Source organism: Mustela putorius, unplaced genomic scaffold, assembly GCF_011764305.1.
Source record: "Mustela putorius furo isolate JIRA1106 unplaced genomic scaffold, ASM1176430v1.1 tig00000281_pilon_pilon_pilon, whole genome shotgun sequence".
NCBI lineage: Eukaryota > Metazoa > Chordata > Mammalia > Carnivora > Mustelidae > Mustela > Mustela putorius.
The window spans coordinates 3578557-3597363 of NW_025421343.1; the positions used below are offsets into that span (position 1 = coordinate 3578557).

General features: G+C 38.8%; 1 protein-coding gene and 1 pseudogene across 7 annotated transcripts in view; one reads left to right on the top strand and one right to left on the bottom strand.

Annotated features, from left to right (window-relative positions):
- The window catches only part of ALMS1 (ALMS1 centrosome and basal body associated protein), a 197324-nt gene that overhangs the window by 128760 nt on the left and 49757 nt on the right, over positions 1-18807 (top strand). For all 7 annotated transcript variants that reach the window (XM_045079016.1, XM_045079011.1, XM_045079013.1 and 4 more), the window contains 3 exons: positions 8704-8874; positions 12338-12475; positions 16811-16981. In XM_045079016.1, the coding sequence (XP_044934951.1) occupies positions 8704-8874; positions 12338-12475; positions 16811-16981 (480 nt within the window). The remainder of the gene's footprint in view (positions 1-8703; positions 8875-12337; positions 12476-16810; positions 16982-18807) is intronic.
- Positions 12662-16408, bottom strand: LOC106004744 (annotated as a pseudogene).

The following is an 18807-nucleotide window of genomic DNA, read 5'->3' on the forward strand; positions in this document are numbered from 1 at the left end:
CACTGAACTTGAGAAAAGAGAGCCATATCTCAGTGAGATTCTCAACAAGGAGAAAATGTAAAAAAAAAAAAAGAATCATTGATGAACTCAATAACAAATTAAAAATACACTAGAGAGAGAAAAAAAAATAGACTAGAGAAAAAATAGTAGACTAGAGAACACAGAAGAATGGATCAGTGAGCAGTGGAACACAGAGTAATAGAAAGCAATCAAGCTGAACAGAAGATAGAAAAAACAGTGATAATAGGAGGTTAGGGGAACTTGATGATGCTAATAAGCATGACACTCATATTATAGGGCTCTCAGAAGAAAAAGGGAGCAGAAAATTAATTCAAAGAAATAGCTGAAAACTTACCACATCTGGGGAAAAAAACAGATATCCAGATCCAGATTGTAAATGTGAGAAATAAATGAAGCAAAATATGTATTTAGTGCAGAAATTGTTATAATTGAAGGATTTATAGACCCAAGTGCGTAGTTTTCAAGCAATATGGCAACAGAGAGATTTTCACAAATACATAGGAACTCAAAGCATACTCTGCCTTCATACTTTTTTTTTATTGGGTTTTAAATTTTAATTCCAGTGTAGTTAACACACAGTGTTATATTAGTTTCAGGAGTAAAACATAGTAATTCAACAATTCTGTACATCATTATTTAGTGCTCATCATCTTAATCCCCTTCACTTACTTCACCGAACACCCCCAACCCATCTCCCCTCTGATATGCTTTATTTTAAATGAGTAACCTCCGTTAAAGTTATTTTTTTTCATCAAGAACACTTTTTTACTTGAAGCATACTTCAGAATACATGGTTCTAAAATATCTATATAACATATTCCACCCAAGAAAAACAGAATACACATTTTCTTTAAATACACACAGAAAAATTCCCTGGTTAAATCACTTGAAAAGAAATATAACAAATATTACAGATTTAAGATGACTGAAATATACCAAGTGTATTTTCCAGCCATGATGTTATAAAACTAAATATCAACAATAAAACAAAGCTGGAAATCTACAATATAAATATGAAATATTGAATATGTAAGTATTAACACCCTATGCCCCATAGCAGTGGGCCAATATTAATAAATATTAACACCCTATTTGGCCAATTATTTATTAACCAATGTTAATAAATATTAACACCCAATTTGACTCTATAGCATTGGGCCAAATAAGAAATCAAATGCAAATCAAAATATGTCTCAAGACAAAAGAAAAAGAAAACACAACATTCCAAAACCAATGGGATGCAGCAAAAGCAGATGTTAGAGTGAAATTTATGTCATAAATGCTTGTGACGTTAAGGGGAAAAGATTAACATCACACCCCAAGGAACTAGAAAAAGAATAAATGTAGCTGCAATTTAGTAGAGGGAGGAAACAACAAAGAAAAATCAGAGATAATTAAAATAGAGACCAGAATAAACAATCACATAATGTTGAAAGTTATGACCAGATTTTCAAAAATATGTAAATGAATAACAAAATGGGCAATGCTTTAACTACATCAACTAAGGTGGGCGGGGGGGAGAAAAGTCCCGAAAACCAGAATGAGAAATGGAAGAGAAAACAATAGATAACCACAGAAATACAGTGTGAAAACAGATTATTTTAAATAATTATATACTAACAAATCAGATAACTTAGAAATATACAACCAGATAACTTCTAATAATGCACGAATTACCAAGATTGCATCGTGAATCTTGAATCCCAAAAGTAGGAAATCTTAGACCAATAATAAGCATGAGAGTTACATTAGGAGTCAAAACTCTCCCAGCACAGAAAAGCCCAAGACCCCATGGTTTCATTGGTGAATTCTATCAAACATTAAGAAAAAATAATAATGACAATCTTATCAAAATCTTAAAATAATAGAGGAGAGGGAACACATTCAAAATCATTCCATGAGTCCAGTACTACCTTGATACCAAAGCAGGATAAAAACAGTATAAGAACAAAAAAGTCTAGTATGTCCAATATAAGTATTGTTGCTCCAACTTTTTTTTTGACATCCATTTGCCTATTAAGGGTTTCTCCACCCCCTCACTTTAATTTAGCTGGTGTTTTTAGGTCTAAAATGAGTCTCTCTGTAGGAAGCCTTCATACTTTCTTAAAAAATTAATTTGAAGACTCATCCACCTGAAGAGGTGGCTCTAAATGAAGAGCTCCAGAAAGAGTAATGAAGCAGTGGTGAACTTTGAAGCCAGGTTAACATAACACTCACCTAAATAGAAATTTTAGTTACAAGACGAACAAAAAATGTCAAAAGTTAATTTTGGAATGAAAAACATGAGAACAAAACACAGTTTAATTATATCCTTTGTGTTTGATAGAAAAGACCAAAGAAGTCTTATTTTATTCATGATTTGGTGATCAGATAGATTAAAGAAGTTCTTATGGGGCGCCTGGGTGGCTTAGTGGGTTGGTTAGAGCCTCTGCCTTGGGCTCAGGTCATGATCCCAGGGTCCTGGGATCGAGCCCCACATGGGGCTCTCTGTTCAGTGGGGAGCCTGCTTCCCCCCGCCCCCCGGCTGCCTCTCTGCCTACTTGTGTTCTCTGTCAAATAAATAAATAAAATCTTTAAAAAAATAAGAAGTTCTGGGACGCCTGGGTGGCTCAGTTGGTTAAGCCGCTGCCTTCGGCTCAGGTCATGATTCCAAGGTCCTGGGATCGAGTCCCACATCAGGCTCCTTGCTCGGCGGGGAGCCTGCTTCTCTCGCTGCCTCTGCCTGCCTCTCTACCTGCTTGTGTGTACTCTCTCTCTATCTCTGGCAAATAAATTAAAAAAATCTTAAAAAAAAATAAAAATAAAAGAATAAGAAGTTCTTATAAAACTAATACATTATCAGAAGCACAGGCAACAAAAGAAAGAAATTGGAATTTATGAGAAGTTAAAACTTTTGTGTATCAAAAATCTATCAACAGGATAAAAAGGTAATTCACAGAATTAGAGCAAAATGCAATCATGTATCTGATAGGGGATTAATATTCATTATATATGAAGAACTCTTAATAACTCAACAACAGCCAACAGTCTTATTTTAAAATGGGCACAGGATCCGAATAAATGTTTTTCCAATACAGATACACAAATGGCAAAAAAAGCCATTAAAAAGATGCTGTACATTATTAGTCATAGAGGAAAGGCAAGTCGAAACCACAGTGAGATACCATTCCATATCCAGTAGGAGGGCTGATATCAAACAGAAAATAACAAGGCTTGGTCAGGGGGAGAAATTGCAACCCATGTGTATTGCTGGTGGGAATTTAAAAGGATGTAGCCACTACAGAGAGTATTGTGATACCTGAAAAAGTCAAACATAGAGAAGTACCTGGGTAGCTCAGTCGGTTAAGTGTCGGACTCTTGATTTTGGCCCAGGTCATGATCTCGGGGTCATGAGATCGAGCCCGGCAACAGGCTCCCTGCTGGGCATGGAGCCTGCTTAAGGTTCTCTCTCTCCTCTCTCCTCTTTCCCCCACTGTGCACATGCTCTCTCTCTCAAAAAAACAAACAAACAAACAAACAAACAAACAAACAAAACATTAAAAATGTTTAACATGGAATTACTATATGAGCTAACATATACCCAAAAGAATTGAACGCAGGGATTTGAATAAATGTTTGTGTGCTCATGTTCATAGCAACATTATTCACAATAGCCAAAATGTGGATACAACTCAAATGTCTATCAGCTGATGAATAAATACATAAAATGTGATACATATATGCAGTGGGATATTATTCAGCTTTAAAAAGGGTGAAATTTGGCACATGCTACATTGTTGATGAACACTGAAGATACTGTGCTAAGTGAGTAAGCTAATCACAAAGGGACAAATATTCTAAGATTTTACTTAAATGAGGTACCTAGAGTAGTCAAATTCATAGAGACAAAGTAGGACAGTGGTTATCAAGGGTTGAGGGGAGGAGGAAAAGGGAATTACCATTTAATAGTTACAATTTTGGTTTGTGAAAATGTGTGAATTCTGGAGATGCATGATATGATCGTTGCACATCAGTGTAAATGTACCTAAAACCACTGAACTATACACTTAAAAATGGTTACAGTGGCAAAATTTATGTATATTTTACCTCAATAAAAAAATGCTAAAAAAGATACTACTGGAAAAACACTAATTGAATTTTTTTAAAGATTTTATTTGTTTGAAAGACAATGAGAAAGAGCACAAGAGAAGGGAGAGTCAGAGGGAGAACCAGACTCCCCGCTGAGCAGGGAGCCCGACAGAAGACGGGGACCCAGGACTCCGTTCTGGGACTCTGGGATCATGACCAAGCCGAAGGCAGTTGCCCAACCAACTGAGCCACGCAGATGCCCCTCTAATAGAATTTTTAAACTGGATATCTATTTTCCAGATTACTGTTGAGTGTATAAAATTTGCAAAATAACAGAACAAGAACAGAAGGGACGCCTGGGTGGCTCAGGTGGTTGACTGTCTGCCTTCAGCTCAGGTTATGATCCCAGGGTCCTGGGATTGAGTCCCACATCAGGCTCAGTGGGGCACCTGCTTCTTTCTCCACTAGCCACTCCCCCTGATTGTGTACTAGCTTGCTTGCTCTCTCTGACAAATAAATAAAGGGCGCCTGGGTGGCTCAGTGGATTAAGCCTCTGTCTTCAGCTCAGGTCATGATCTTGGGGTCCTGGGATCAAGTCCTGCATCAGGCTCTCTGCTCAGCAGGGAGCCTGCTTCCCCCTCTTTCTCTGCCTGCCTCTCTGCCTACTGGTGATTTCTCTCTGTGTGTCAAATAAATAAATAAAATCTTTAAATAAATAAATAAAAAAAAATCTCCCCCCCCAAAAAAAAAGCAGGAAACAAACTTTAAGATAGCATAAACTCAAATGAATAGATTATAATGAAATCTTTTTAGCTATGACAAATTTAGCATACATTGGCATTTTGTCATACATGTGTTTAACTTAAGCATGTTCAAATACATATATTTAACAAAAAAGAGAAAGCGCATGTCTTTCAGCACAGACATATGCTAAAAGGGCAAGAGTTGGGATGCCCTCAGTGGCATGGTCAGTGGACCGTGCAACTCTTGATTTCTGGGTTGTGGGTTCAAGCCCCAGGTTGGGTGTAGAGATTACTTAAAAATAAAATCTTTAGAAAGGTACAAGAGTTGTGTGTAATCTGTATACTCTGTGAACATACTGTGATGGATTTGAAATGGGTGGTGGGAAACCTCTCTTCTCAAACTTTACTGTCCTCATTTTCCTTTTATAATAGTTTAAACAGCTTATCTTGATTCCCTGAGAATGATTCTAGAACTAAAGTGTCTTTTTGTTATAACATGGCTTCTAAACATAAGCCACGTTCTTCATCAGGTGCTCAGAAACAGGCGCAGTGATTCGCTGCGAGCCAAAGGGAGAAAGTACTCTCTGGTGGAGTTGTGAAGCCAATAGGATGTCAGTTTCAACATGGTACCTTCTTAAGGAACCTTCGTGGGGGGGCACCTGGGTGGCTCAGTGGGTTAAAGCCTCTGCCTTCAGCTCAGGGCATGATCCCAGGGTCCTGGGATCGAGCCCCGTGTTGGGCTCTCTGCTCCGCGGGGAGCCTTCTTCCTCCTTTCTCTGCCTGCCTCTCTGCCTACTTGTGATTTCTCTCTCTCTGTCAAATAAATAAAATCTTTAAAAAAAAAAAAAAAAAGGAACCTTAGTGGGGTAATTTCAGTGCTGTATGGTTTTTCATTTTATATGCTGACTTTAAACTCTAGATTCCATGTAAAATTTATCTTGAATTGAGTGTGGGGGAAAAACCAGATAGGAAACTACATACGTTGCATTCCCTGTGTATATTTATTCCAAAGCATATAAAACCAAAGTTTGGTTGTTTTGTTTTTCTTAAGGTGACAAAAGCTTTCAGTTCATGTTCATTGTTTCTTCAACCCAAAAGTATTAAAGCTCTTACTGTGTTCCTGGCAGATGCTACACTAGGTGCTACATTTACAGAGGCAAAATAAACATGGTCCCAAGTTTATGGAGTATGTGGAATGTTGTTACAGGTAGTAAACAAATAGACCCCAAATAAGTACATAATTACAAATGGTAAGTGTTAATAAAATAAAGTAGATTTGGATGAGAATAATAAGAGTACCCAGTTTAGTTTTAGGAGCTCCTGAAGGCCTTTCCAAGGAAAAAAAATTTTGAGATGAGGTCAGTAAGATAAAGGTGGGTTAGGTAGGCAAAGAGTAGAGAGTGACAGAATGGGCACAGCTCCTGAAACGGGAAAGAGCTTGATGTATTTGACAAATGTGCAGTATGGTTGGAGCAGAATGGTGGCTAGATACGGTTAGATGGGTAGGCCCAAGATCATTTAATGTCTTGTAAACCATACTAAAACATTTGTATTTTATTCTAGTAGGCAACTGTGGTTTCATTTACATTTGCAAAATTTATCTGGCTGTGAGATGGAGAACTACTTCATAGGTGGAAAGGAGGGGAGCCAAGGTGAGGAGGACTCTAGAAGTGTGGAGGCGAGGACACCAGTTAGTCAGAAGGCTCTTGACCATAAACAGAGTTGATTTACACATTTAAGGTTATATGCAAGGGTGCCACATAAAAGGTTGTATTACTAACATCATAGAGATATATGCTGTTTTTTATGAAAATACATAGGTGAGGGGGCGCCTGGGTGGCTCAGTGGGTTAAGCCGCTGCCTTCGGCTCAGGTCATGATCTCAGGGTCCTGGGATCGAGTCCCACATCGGGCTCTCTGCTCGGCGGGGAGCCTGCTTCCCTTCCTCTCTCTCTCTGCCTGCCTATCTGTCTACTTGTGATCGCTCTCTGTCAAGTAAATAAATAAAAAAAATCTTAAAAAAAAAAATACATAGGTGAGTATGAAGGTTCCAGATCTCCAGCTAGAGTTCTTCTTGCCCCAAACAAAAATCTATACTTAGAAGTCCCACAGTTGTGCTTGGATGAGGCAAAATAAGTACGCATACACTTGTTGGCATTCACACATCCATTTGGCTAGACGGGCTTTCAGTTGCCCCTCAGCTCCACAGACTTACTTCTCTTGCTATCCACCACTATTCTCAGGGACTTTCTGTTCCCCATCTGACTGTGAACCTGACATACTCCCCTCTCTTGGAGAACAAAGTGGGGTGATGGTGAAGAGCATGCATGTGCTGGTTGCTGGTGGAGTGTGTTCTCTGGTATCTGGAAGTATTTGTGAGGAGAATGATCCCTGTGTACAGTTGTTATGTTGTACCATAATATATAATATCTTAATTTGTTTAATTAAGAAAGGGACACCTTTTTCTAATTTCTTCAAAAGATGCTGTAAGGACTAGCTGTGTCTTAAATGCTAGAATCTGAAGCTCAAAAGAAAGATCTCAGCCAGAGATACGTATTTGTTGGTCATCAGCATATAGATAGATAGTGTTCAATCCATTGGTAATTGATGAGTCTACTCAGGAAGTCAAAAGAGTTCTGACCCCTGGAGGAGCTCCTGCACTGAGAGATTTGGTAGAAGGAGAGATACTAAGGGTTTGCCAGAGAGATAGGGAGCAAATAAGAGAAAGTGATGCCACAGCAGCTGACGAAAAGCCCAATTTAATCTGTACATATGACCGAGCAGGCTTAGTAGGATCCTTGCAATCTGTCTAAAAAAGTCCTTCATGGGCACCTGGGTGGCTCAGTGGGTTAAGCCGCTGCCTTTGGCTCAGGTCATGATCTCAGGGTCCTGGGATCGAGTCCCACATCGGGCTCTCTGCTCAGCAGGGAGCCTGCTTCCTCCTCTCTCTCGGCCTGCCTCTCTGCCTGTTTGTGATCTCTCTCTGTCAAATAAATAAATAAAATCTTTAAAAAAAAAAAATAAAAATAAAAAAATAAAAAAGTCCTTCATGACTCACGTACACTGGCACTGTACTAATGAGACTGATACTGAGCTTTTATTGCCATACATAGTTTAGGTGCTCAGAAATGTTCTTCACCTCTTTTTTATGGCATGGATAAACTTTTCTTACCAGTAGATTTAGGAATATTTAAATGTGTTTCAAAAGAAGGTAAAATTACTTTCCAATCTTGTATTTCTTTATCACATTACTTTTCTTTCCGTGTTATGTATCTTATATTATTATCAGATTAATCTTCTAAAACATGGCTGATTATATTTTCCCTTTATTAAAAATTTTTTAATGATGTTACATTTCATGTACAATAAAATTTGTGCTCTATAGCTTGGGATTCCATGCTCTGTGGAATTTTGCCCCAAACAATTATTTTTTCATATTTCCCACCACTTTCTTTAATGTGTTCTATGGTCTGGCTGCTGTTCTTACATACTTTTTGCTTTCCTGTTTCTCTGTCTTTGTTCATGCTTCATCTCTTCCTAAAATGTCTGTCTTCCTCTGCATAGTTCAAAAAGCCTACTTATTTTCCAGGTTACAGTCTATAATCTTTTTTCTTTGAAAGCCTTCCTGAACTGGAAATTACCTTTCTTCGGAGCTGATACTCTATATTTTCTGTCATTAGCTTCTCCACTATGTATTGTTGCAGTTTATTATACATGTCTGACAGCTTCAATTTAACTGACATCACCTTCTGGTCACATTACAACACTCCTATTGTCGTACCTTTTTAATAGAAGCAGTTTAAGAGGTAAACTTTTTGTCTTTCTTCAACTTCAACTTATATTAATTGTACTACTTTCCCACTTTTCTGTAGGGTCCAATGATGCCATTGCTCCAGACTTCCCCGCGGAGGTGCTAGGCACAAGGGATGACGACCTACCAGTCACTGATAACCTTAAACATAAAGAGGGGATCTACAGTAAGAGGGCGGTGGCTAAGACAGCCTTGCCACTGGGGACAAAACCTCCTCAGAAAGATAATGCAGGTAACTGAATTGGCTTTGTATATTTTGTGGCCTTTTTTACCCCTGGTTATTGAGAATGTTGTCTAATCTTTATCTTATTTCTGGTGTTACACAAGCTTTTCTCTTAGCTATTTCATTGGTTGTAAACAAGGTAAAATATTTATAAAATCTTCTAAAATACTTAACAGGTTTCTTAGACCTATTTATTTTCACTGTGGGAAATAAAATATACTGCAACTTTTGACGTGAAATAATATCGTCAGATATGTTTTAGAAACAAATCTAGAAAATCTTGATTAAATTTGCTTCATGAATTTATCTGATGGTACAAACTAATATTTTCGTAGATTGGATTTTGCAAGAAAGTATATGGTTCACGTGGTATTTTTAATTTTCTTTGCATTTTGCTGCCAACATTTGAAAATAAGATTTTGTACTTCCCTTGAAAATCAGAATATCTGGTTGTGCTCAGCTTGCATTCCCCCATGACAGTAACCACCTGCCCCTGATGCATGGGTCTTCCCTGCAGAGAAGATGTACATTCTTGTGTTTGCTTCAAGTCCCCATACTTCTCAGAGCCAGTCTGCTTCATTCATCTACCTTACCTGTCTGGTCACTAGGGGCATTTGAGCTTTCAACCCTATCCTCAGATATAGGCCCCACTGTTTTATGAAACTTTTTAATCTTTAGAGACCTGCTTGGTTTTTTTTTTCCTCTACGTCCCTGACATTGTACTCCCCTAGCTGACACATGATTGTATTTATTAAAGGGAGACTCCAGGGGCACCTGGGTGGCTTAGTGGGTTAAAACCTCTGCCTTCAGCTCCAATCATGATCCGAGGATCCTGGGATCAAGCCCCACATCAGGCTCTCTGCTCAGCGGGGAGCCTGCTTCCTCCTCTCTCTCTCCCTGCCTCTCTGCCTACTTGTGATCTCTGTCTGTCAAATAAATAAATAAAATCTTTTAAAAGGTGGTGGGGGGGACTCCAGTGGCCACTGAAAATTCTACATGTATAATTGCCTCTGTTGCTTTATTGCATTTACTGTTTTTAGTTCCTGTGCATGGCTGTTAGCTAAATAGGTGCTGCTGATTCCAGGGCAATTTTTAAAGCATAGGTTAACTCTGTGTTCCAGTCTGGGTTCTATTGTTGATTAATACATGCAATAAAGCAAAAAAAATTCGGAAACATCCTTGGAATTGATAAACTCTAAATTCAACATAAAAGTTGCTACTGAGAAGACAGAGAGCCTTTATACAGGGAATCATATCTGTAATGTTTTATTTCTTAAGCTCTTTGATAGATACATTATATCTTTAGTAATCTCAATTGCTTTTCTGATTTTTTTGTTGAAAAATATTCATACTTAGGAAGAGCTGAACCTCTTTTTTACCCATTGTGAAAACATAAACATTGTTAACTATTATCCTAGTTGCTTTATTGGTGACTTTTTTTTTTAAGATCTTTTTTTTAAAAAATTTATTTATTTGACAGACAGAGATCACAAGGAGGCAGAGAGGCAGGCAGAAAAAGAGAAGGAAGCAGGCTCCCTGCTGAGGAGAAAGCCTGATGTGAGCTCCGATCCCAGGACCCCAGGATCATGACCTGAGCGGAAGGCAGAGGCTTTAACCCACTGAGCCACCCAGGCGTCCCTGTTGGTGACTTTTTAATATACTTAGTAACATATTATTTTACACCTGAGTTTTCTCATATAAGAAAGAAAAGAGCTGTTTTTTAAAAAAAACCAATAAGGTTGATAAATCTCTGGCAAATATGACCAAGAAAAACAGAAAAAGTGGAAAATATAAAGCAGTTTTAAAAGGATATAATTTCAGGAGGTTTCTGAAGTCACAAGAATATTATACATAAATTTTTGATGGTACAGATGCTTTTCTAAGATGATATGAAATATCAAAATTGGCTCAAGAAGTGACAAAAACTTTGAATAAACCAAAGAACTCAAAAGAGTTATTCACATCCCTTTTTTTTACTTTGAAAAAGACAATTGATTTTTTTTTTTTAACTGTTGTGTCAAACCAGTAAAGAACAGTGGTATGTTAGGCTAGAATTAACATGTTAGGAGATGACAGATGTTGGAAAGGATGTGAAGAAAGGAGACCCTCCCCACCCCCCCATACTGTTGATGGGAATGCAAGCTGGTGCAGCTACTCTGGAAAACAATACGGAGGTTCCTCAAAAAGTTGAAAGTAGAGCTACTCTACAATCCAGCAATTGTACTACTGGGTATTTACTCCAAAGATACAAATGTAAAGGGACGCCTGGGTCGCTCAGTCCATTAAGCAGCTGCTTCGGTTCAGGTCATGATCCCAGGGTCCTGGGATCAAGCCCCAAATCTGGCTCCTTGCTCAGTGGGGAGCCTGCTTCTCTCTCTCCCTCTGTCTGCCTCCCTCAAATAAATAAATAAAATCTTTAAAAGAAAAAAAAGAAAGAAATGTAGTGATCCGAAGGGGCACCTGCACTCCAGTGTTTATAGCAATAGTGTCCACAATAGCCAAACTGTGGAAAGAGCCCAGATGTCCATCGACAGATGAATGGATAAAGAAGATGTGGTACATAGAGAGAGAATGAAATATTACTCAGCCATTAAAATAATGAAATCTTGGGACGCTTGGGTGGCTCAGTTGGTTAAGCAACTGCCTTCGGCTCAGGTCATGATCCCAGCGTCCTGGGATCGAGTCCCACATCGGGCTCCTTGCTCCGCAGGGAGCCTGCTTCTCCCTCTGACTCTGCCTTCCACTGTGTCTGCCTGTGCTCGCTCTCACTCGCTCTCTCTCTGACAAATAAATAAATCTTTAAAAAAAAAAATAATGAAATCTTGCCACTTGCAAGAGCGTGGATGGAACTAGAGGGTATTATGCTAAGAGAAATAAGTCAGAGGAAGATAGTTACCATATGATCTTATCATATGATCTCATATGTGGAATTTAAGAAACAAAACAGAGGATCATAGGAGAAGAGAGGAGAAAATAAAACAAGATGAAACTAGAGAGGAAGATAAGCCATAAGAGAGACTCTTAAATCATAAGAAACAAACTGAGGATTGCTGGAGGGGGTAGGGGGTGGGGGGAGGGGATAATTGGGTGATGGGCATTAAGGAGGGCATGTGATGTAATGAGCACTGGGTATTATCTAAGACTGATGAATCATAGGCCTGTACCTCTGAAATCAGTAATACATTGTTTGTTAATTAATTGAATTTAAATTTAAAAATAAAGTGGTATTTTATTTAAACCATCATTGTACACAGAAAAATAGGAAGAGCTTTCTAATTTATGTTGTAAACCCATCATAATTGTCGCAACTTAAAAGCTGTGATGGGGCCTAAGAGATGCTCTTTTTTTCTTAATATATAAAGAGGTTTGGGGTTTTGTTTGGACTTTTTGGTGGGGGTTGGTGGCAGTTACTTGCCTATTGTGTTTATTGTCCTTTCCTTCTCTATGGAATTGTGTGATGTCATTATTACAGATGCCCAAGTTCAAGTTTCCATCATTGGGGACGAGGACATTTCAGATAAAAACCAGAAAAAGGAGATATACAATAAAAATACAGTGACTCAGCCTGCCCAACCTGAAGAAAAAGAACCCTTGCAGAAAACCACTGAAGGTAACTGAAGTGGATTATCTGTGTATTATTTTATTCTGGCCTTCTAAAATGAGTAGAAACAGAAAAGTATTTTCTGTTCCCTTACTGTCTTCAGCCTTTCACTGTCTTGCTCATATGTGAAATAGGATATTAGTTGCAATGGTTTTGGTATAGATTGGCAGGTAAAACTAACATTTTTAAAGCTCTTTAAGACATTTCTGGACAACTTTGTGACACAAGTTAATTAACACAACTAATCTTATTGCCAGAAATTCACATAATGGACTTTACTGATAAAAAATTCAGTTCCGGGGCACCTGGGTGGCTCAGTGGGTTAAAGCCTCTGCCTTCAGCTCAGGTCATGATCCCAGGGTCCAGGGATTGAGCCCCGCATCAGGCTCTCAGCTTCGCGGGGAGCCTGCTTACTCTTTCTCTGCCTGCCTCTCTGCCTACTTATGATCTCTGTCAAATAAATAAATAAAACTAAAAAAAAAAAAAAGAAAGAAAGAAAGAAAGAAAAAATCAGTTCCACAAGATGCTTACTCTTTTTTTTTTTTAAGATTTTATTTATTTATTTATTTGACACAGAGAGAGAGAGATCACAAGTAGACAAAGAGTGAGGGGAAGCAGGCTCCCCACCGAGCAGAGAGCCCAATGTGGGACTCCGTCCCAGGACCCTGAGATCATCACCTGAGCCGAAGGCAGAGGCTTAACCCACTTAGCCACCCAGGCGTCCCAGATGCTTACTCTTTGATACTGTTGTTGTACATAAACCTTTTTCTCTAGGAATTCAGCTTGTTTACTACTTAAGTACCTATCCAGTTAATATACTTCTGTGGGATTATGCTAATTTAAAAAAGACTATAATAACATGTTAAAGTTAGGATTTGTTAAAAAAAATAGGATTTGTTTTGGTTCTGAGAGATGAAAATAAAAACAAAGTAACATTGTCTTAAAGAGGACAGGAAATTATTTCTCTTTCTTGTAAAAATCCAGGTGTAGACGTCAGTGTATCAAGGAACAAAGCTCTTTCTCTCCTCTTGCTCCAACATTTTTAGCCTCCATTCTCCTGCAGTAGCAATTAGGCCTGTATTCCAGCCAGCAGAAAGGAAGAAAGGGACAGAAAAAAGTATATTCCTTCTTTAAATACTTCTCAAAAGTTACATGTACCATTCCTCTTCCATTCTATTGGCCAGACTTAGTCACATGTTCATACTAAGCTATGTTGCCAAAAGGCTGGGAAATACATTTATTCTGATAACCATATGCCCAGTGAAGTCAAGGTTCTGTTTTTTTTTTTTTTTTAATACAAAAATCTTCATTTTTGCATGTGAAAGAACGAATCACATATTCATTCTGACAGCTTTACCAAGCCTGGCCACCCAGTAGGTAACACACACCCTTAGTTACTTGGAAGGCTATTGCCTGGCTCTTTAACTGATCAAGTTGGAGCAAACCCCCAGTTGGACCCCGGCTCCATCTTCCACAAGGACTCCATACTCAGGACATGCTGTGAGGTGGCTGCAATTGAATCTTGTCTCCAGATTATGAAAGTGAAGTTAGCAGGAGGCTGTGGGTTCTTTCATTTCAGAGTGTCATGTCTACTGAAGTGAAACTTTTTGAGTAGGGAGACCAAAGTACTGCCTGCTCAGTAAAACAAAAAATGCAACTCTGTACTGCTTTAGATTGTAGGCAGGCAGCAGTAAGGTGTCAGTAACCTGTTCCTGACAGATTATACAGCAGCCCAGTGTGCAGCTGGAACTTAAAACCCTGAGATCAAGAGTCGCATGATCTACTGACTGAGCCAGCCACGAGCCCCTCCCTACAAGATTCATCTTCAAAGTTGAATCTTTGCCCTTTTTTTAAAAATTTTATTTATTTATTTGACAGACACGAGATCACAAGTAGGCAGAGAGGCAGGCAAAGAGAGAGGAAGCAGGCTCCCTGCTGAGCAGAGAGCTGGATGTGGGACTTGATCCCAGGGCCCTGAGAACATGACCTGAGCTGAAGGCAGAGGATTAACCCACTGAGCCACCCAGGTGCCCCAAATCTTTGCCTTTTTTGCCAGATAGATGATTTCCATGAATTTGCTGTGATCCGGGGGTGTTCTGGCATTTCTTTGAGAATCAGCCTTCGGTTAGGGTTATATTTTAGCTGTCTTGTAAAGAAGTCTCTGGCTCCCTCTTATACAAAGTCAGAGAATAGGAATTCAGTCTAGGATATGTTTTACAGGTATCTTGGTATGTGCTTGCATCAGAAGAAGTCTTCCCAACTAGAAATTTATAACAAAGAACATTAAGACTCCAGAGATTCACTTCTCAGCATGCATTTGGCCCTTAATCATCTCAGGGGGCAGGTGGTCCAGGGTGCTGCAGTAAGTGGGTGGTTCTAGAGGATGAGGACATAAACCAGCTCCCCAAAATCTGTAATCTTAAGCTTTCTAGTTGATTCAAGAAGTGGGTTCTCTGGCTTAATGTCTCCATGAATAACTTTGAATGACGTTAAGACAGGGCATTTGCCAGTCCTGTTGTAGAAGCGTAGCAGTCCTCTGCTCATCAGAGTGACAGTTTGTGAAGTTCTCCTTAAACAGGTCCAAGAGGGGCATAGTCTAGAATTGGGTAAACTAGTGGCATCATGGAAGTAACCATACAGTCTGAAAATATTTGGATATCTAAGGTGGGATTGGATTTCTGCTTCTCAGCTGATACTTAGCTCTTACTTTCTCCAGTTGAGCTTTAAGAGAGACTTGAAGAGCTAGGATACACTTGCTTTTTCTCTCCCCAAATAAACATTATTATACATTATTATATTGCTTTAACCCAGCAGCTGACCAAATTGAAATCTTCCAAAACTAATTGTTTTGTTTTGTTGATTCTTCGTTTTACTGTTTTGACATGAGTTCCATTTTAAGAATTATTTCCAAGGGCTGATGGCTGGGGTTGCTCTTTGGGGCATTATTCAGTGGCCTAGGATAGGACTAGGGACACTGGTTGCCTGTAATTGCTTCTGCTTTAGATTCTGAACTAGTTAATAGCTGGAAACGAGCTTCTGTGCTCATAAAGAACTCACTGGTAGGAATTTGAAGGACACAAGATCCCCTCAGCCTGTCTACTCTATTCTCAGGGGTTTATTTTAGAGGAAAGGAAAATGGATTTCAGAGGACAGCTGGTAGTCTCTGACAATATTATAAATAGAAACATTTTGGAGCATAATTAGCCACTTCTTTTTTGTGCGTGTATTGCTTGTTTTCACAAGTTATATTGTATTCTGGGCAACATTTCAAAATTTTACCCCCCTTTTTGCGGTTGCTAAATGAATGTTCTAGTAACAGATCCTGTTAATCTCACAATCAGAAAGTTTTCAATGCCCTAAGAATAAAATCTAAACTCTTTTAGTACAGTCTTTCAGAACAGGAAAATCAGCTCCCAAACAACTTTTTAGCTACCCTTTTTTCTTATAAATTCTGTACTCAAACCATACACTTGCTCTGTTTCTTCTATGTTTATTTGCTTTCCTGACTCTCTTGTTTTCGTATGCAGTGACCTTTGCCTAAAATGCCTTTTGTCTTTCTGTCTCAGTGTTTATCCCATTTAGCTATCTTCTTCTTTTTTTTTTTTATTTTAAGATTTTTTTAATTTATTTGTTTGACAGAGAGAGCACAAGTAGGTAGATAGGCAGGTGGAGGGGAGGGAGAAGCAGGCCCTTTGCCAAGCAGGGAGCCTGATGCAGGGCTCAATCCCAGGATCCTGGGATTATGACCTGAGCCAAAGGCAGCCGCTGAACCAACTAAGCCACCCAGGTGCCCCCTCAGTTTAGCTATACTCTAACACCCAAGTCAATTGTTATTTTACTCTAGAATTCTTTCATGATCCTTTGAGCTAGAAGTAGTTTATCTCTTTCTGAGTACATATACTTCTTTCTCTTAGGTGATAATTCTTTTACTTTGTATGACATCTGTTTTTGTATATTTTTATTTATTTTAGAGAGAAAGGGTACATGCACATGAAATTGGGGGTGGGGGAGGGAGAGAATTTTTAAGCAGACTCCCCAGCTGAGCATGGAGCCCAGTTTGGGGCTCAGTCCCAAAAGCCTGAGATCCTGACCTGAGCCAGAATCAAAAGTCACCCAGGCACCCCATGTTTCTGTGTATTTTTTAACTCCAATTTGGAACAATAGTTTCTAAACACATTTCTAAATGGTCTTTTTATTTATGGTTTTTTTGTTTTTTGTTTTTTGTGGGGGTTTTTTGGTCAATACCAGTAACAGTGCCTTTTACCTGTTAGATGTTTGATAGGTATTTTAAAATACTTCTTGTCAACCTCTTGTCTGGCTACTGTGTTAATTTACCTCTCTCAGGTTCTGGTGGTGGTGCGGCTGCAGAGCACTCAGCTAGACTGCAAGACACAAAGACTGAAAGTCTACCAGACACTGAAGATGTTAAACAGAAAGAGGAGAGCCATACTAAGAGAACAGTTCCTAAGGAAGCCTGGACAAAAGAAAAAGAATCCTTCCAGATAGATATTGCAGGTAATGGGATTGGGGCAGGGGGTTGGGGAGGGGAGTACAAAGGGAGTGACAGAGTGAAAGACAAGGTCTGTGTCTGTGTGTTTCCATTTTATTCTTTTTTTTTTTTAAGATTGATTTATTTGAGAGAGTGAGAGTGAAGTGGGAGCAGTGGAAGGGGCAGAGGAAGAGAGAGAATCCTCAAGCAGATTCCCCACTGAACGTGGAGCTCAATCCCAGGACCCTGAGATCATGACCCAAGCCAAAAGCAAGAGTCAGATACTCAACTGACTGAGCCACCCAGGCGTTCCCCCATTTTATTTTTATGATAATGTTCCCTCACAATTTAAATAGAGATCCATTTTTCTTTTTCTTCTTTTTCTTCTGCTTTCTCATGCAAATCACTTTATTATGTAAAATAATTGTAACCCCTGGGAAAAGATTTGTGAACTTAGAAACAGGATTACAAGTAAATACTTAAATTAAGGCTGAAAATAATAGAAGTATCATGTCTCAGTACTAAAACAGGGGAAAACCTAAAATCTGAAGGCATTTCAGAAGACTGTGATAAAGACTTAAAGAGCCTCAATACAAACTTAAAAAAAAAAAATAGTAAAAGCCAAGTAAAAGGCCATGTTTACCCATGGCCCCCTATTTCTAACATAAGAGAACATATAGAACATAAGTCATTACTGGGTGCCTGGGTGGCTCAGTTGGTTAAGCAACTGCCTTTGGCTCAGGTCATGATCCTGGAGTCCTGGGATCAAGTCCTACATCAGCCTCCCTGCTCAGCAGGGAGTCTGCTTCTCCCTCTGCCCCTCCCTTTCTTGTGCTCTTTCTCTCTCTCTCATATAAATAAATAAAATAAGTCATTTCTACCTAGGTGTCAAACTTTACCTCTTAGAGGAAGATAGAACATACCTAGATGAGGAAAGAAGTCAAAGAGCTGATCTATTTGTATTTGTATTTTGAGTATTGTCCAGTTGCAGCTACTTCACATCAAGATCAATAGATAAGATAAATGATTCTCCACAGGGTGCCAAGACTACACAGTGGAGAAAGTACATTTCAACAAGTGGTGTTAGAAAACTGGGCATCCACATGCAAAGGAATGAAGTTGTGAACTCTTGCTTTTTACCATATACAAAAATTAACTCAAAATAGATGAAAGATCAAGTATAACCGCTAAATTAAAAAACTTTCAGAAGAAAACAAGGGAAAAAGCTTCATGACATTTGATTTGGCAAGGATTTCTTGGATTTGACACCGAAAGCACAGGCAACAAAAGCAAAAATAAATGAATTATACTACTCAGAATTGAAAACTGCCTTAGAGGGCACAACAGGATGAAAGGCAGCCTAGGGAATGAGGAGAAAGTATTTGCAAATCATGGTTATTGGTTAATATCCAGATTATACGTGGAACTTCTGTTATTCAACAGTAAAGAAACCCACTTTAAAAATGGGCAAAGGACTTGAATAGAGTTTTCCTAAGAAGATTTATGACTAGCCATCAAACATATGAAAAGATGCTTGCTATCACTAATCATCAGAGAAATGCAAATCACAAACCACAATGAGATATCACTCCATACCCCATTAGGATGTGAGCAAAAAGAACAGAAAGTAACAATTGTCCCAACAATGCAGAGAAATTAGAACTCTTGTGCACTGTTGGTGTGAATATAATGGTGTTGCAGCCATCGTGGAAAATACAGTTCCTCAAAGAATTTGAAATAGAATTACCATGACTCAGCAATCCTACTTCTGGGTATGTATCCAAAATAATTCAAACCAAATCCCAGAGATATGTGCATACTTATGTTCATCACAGCATTATTTACAATTAAG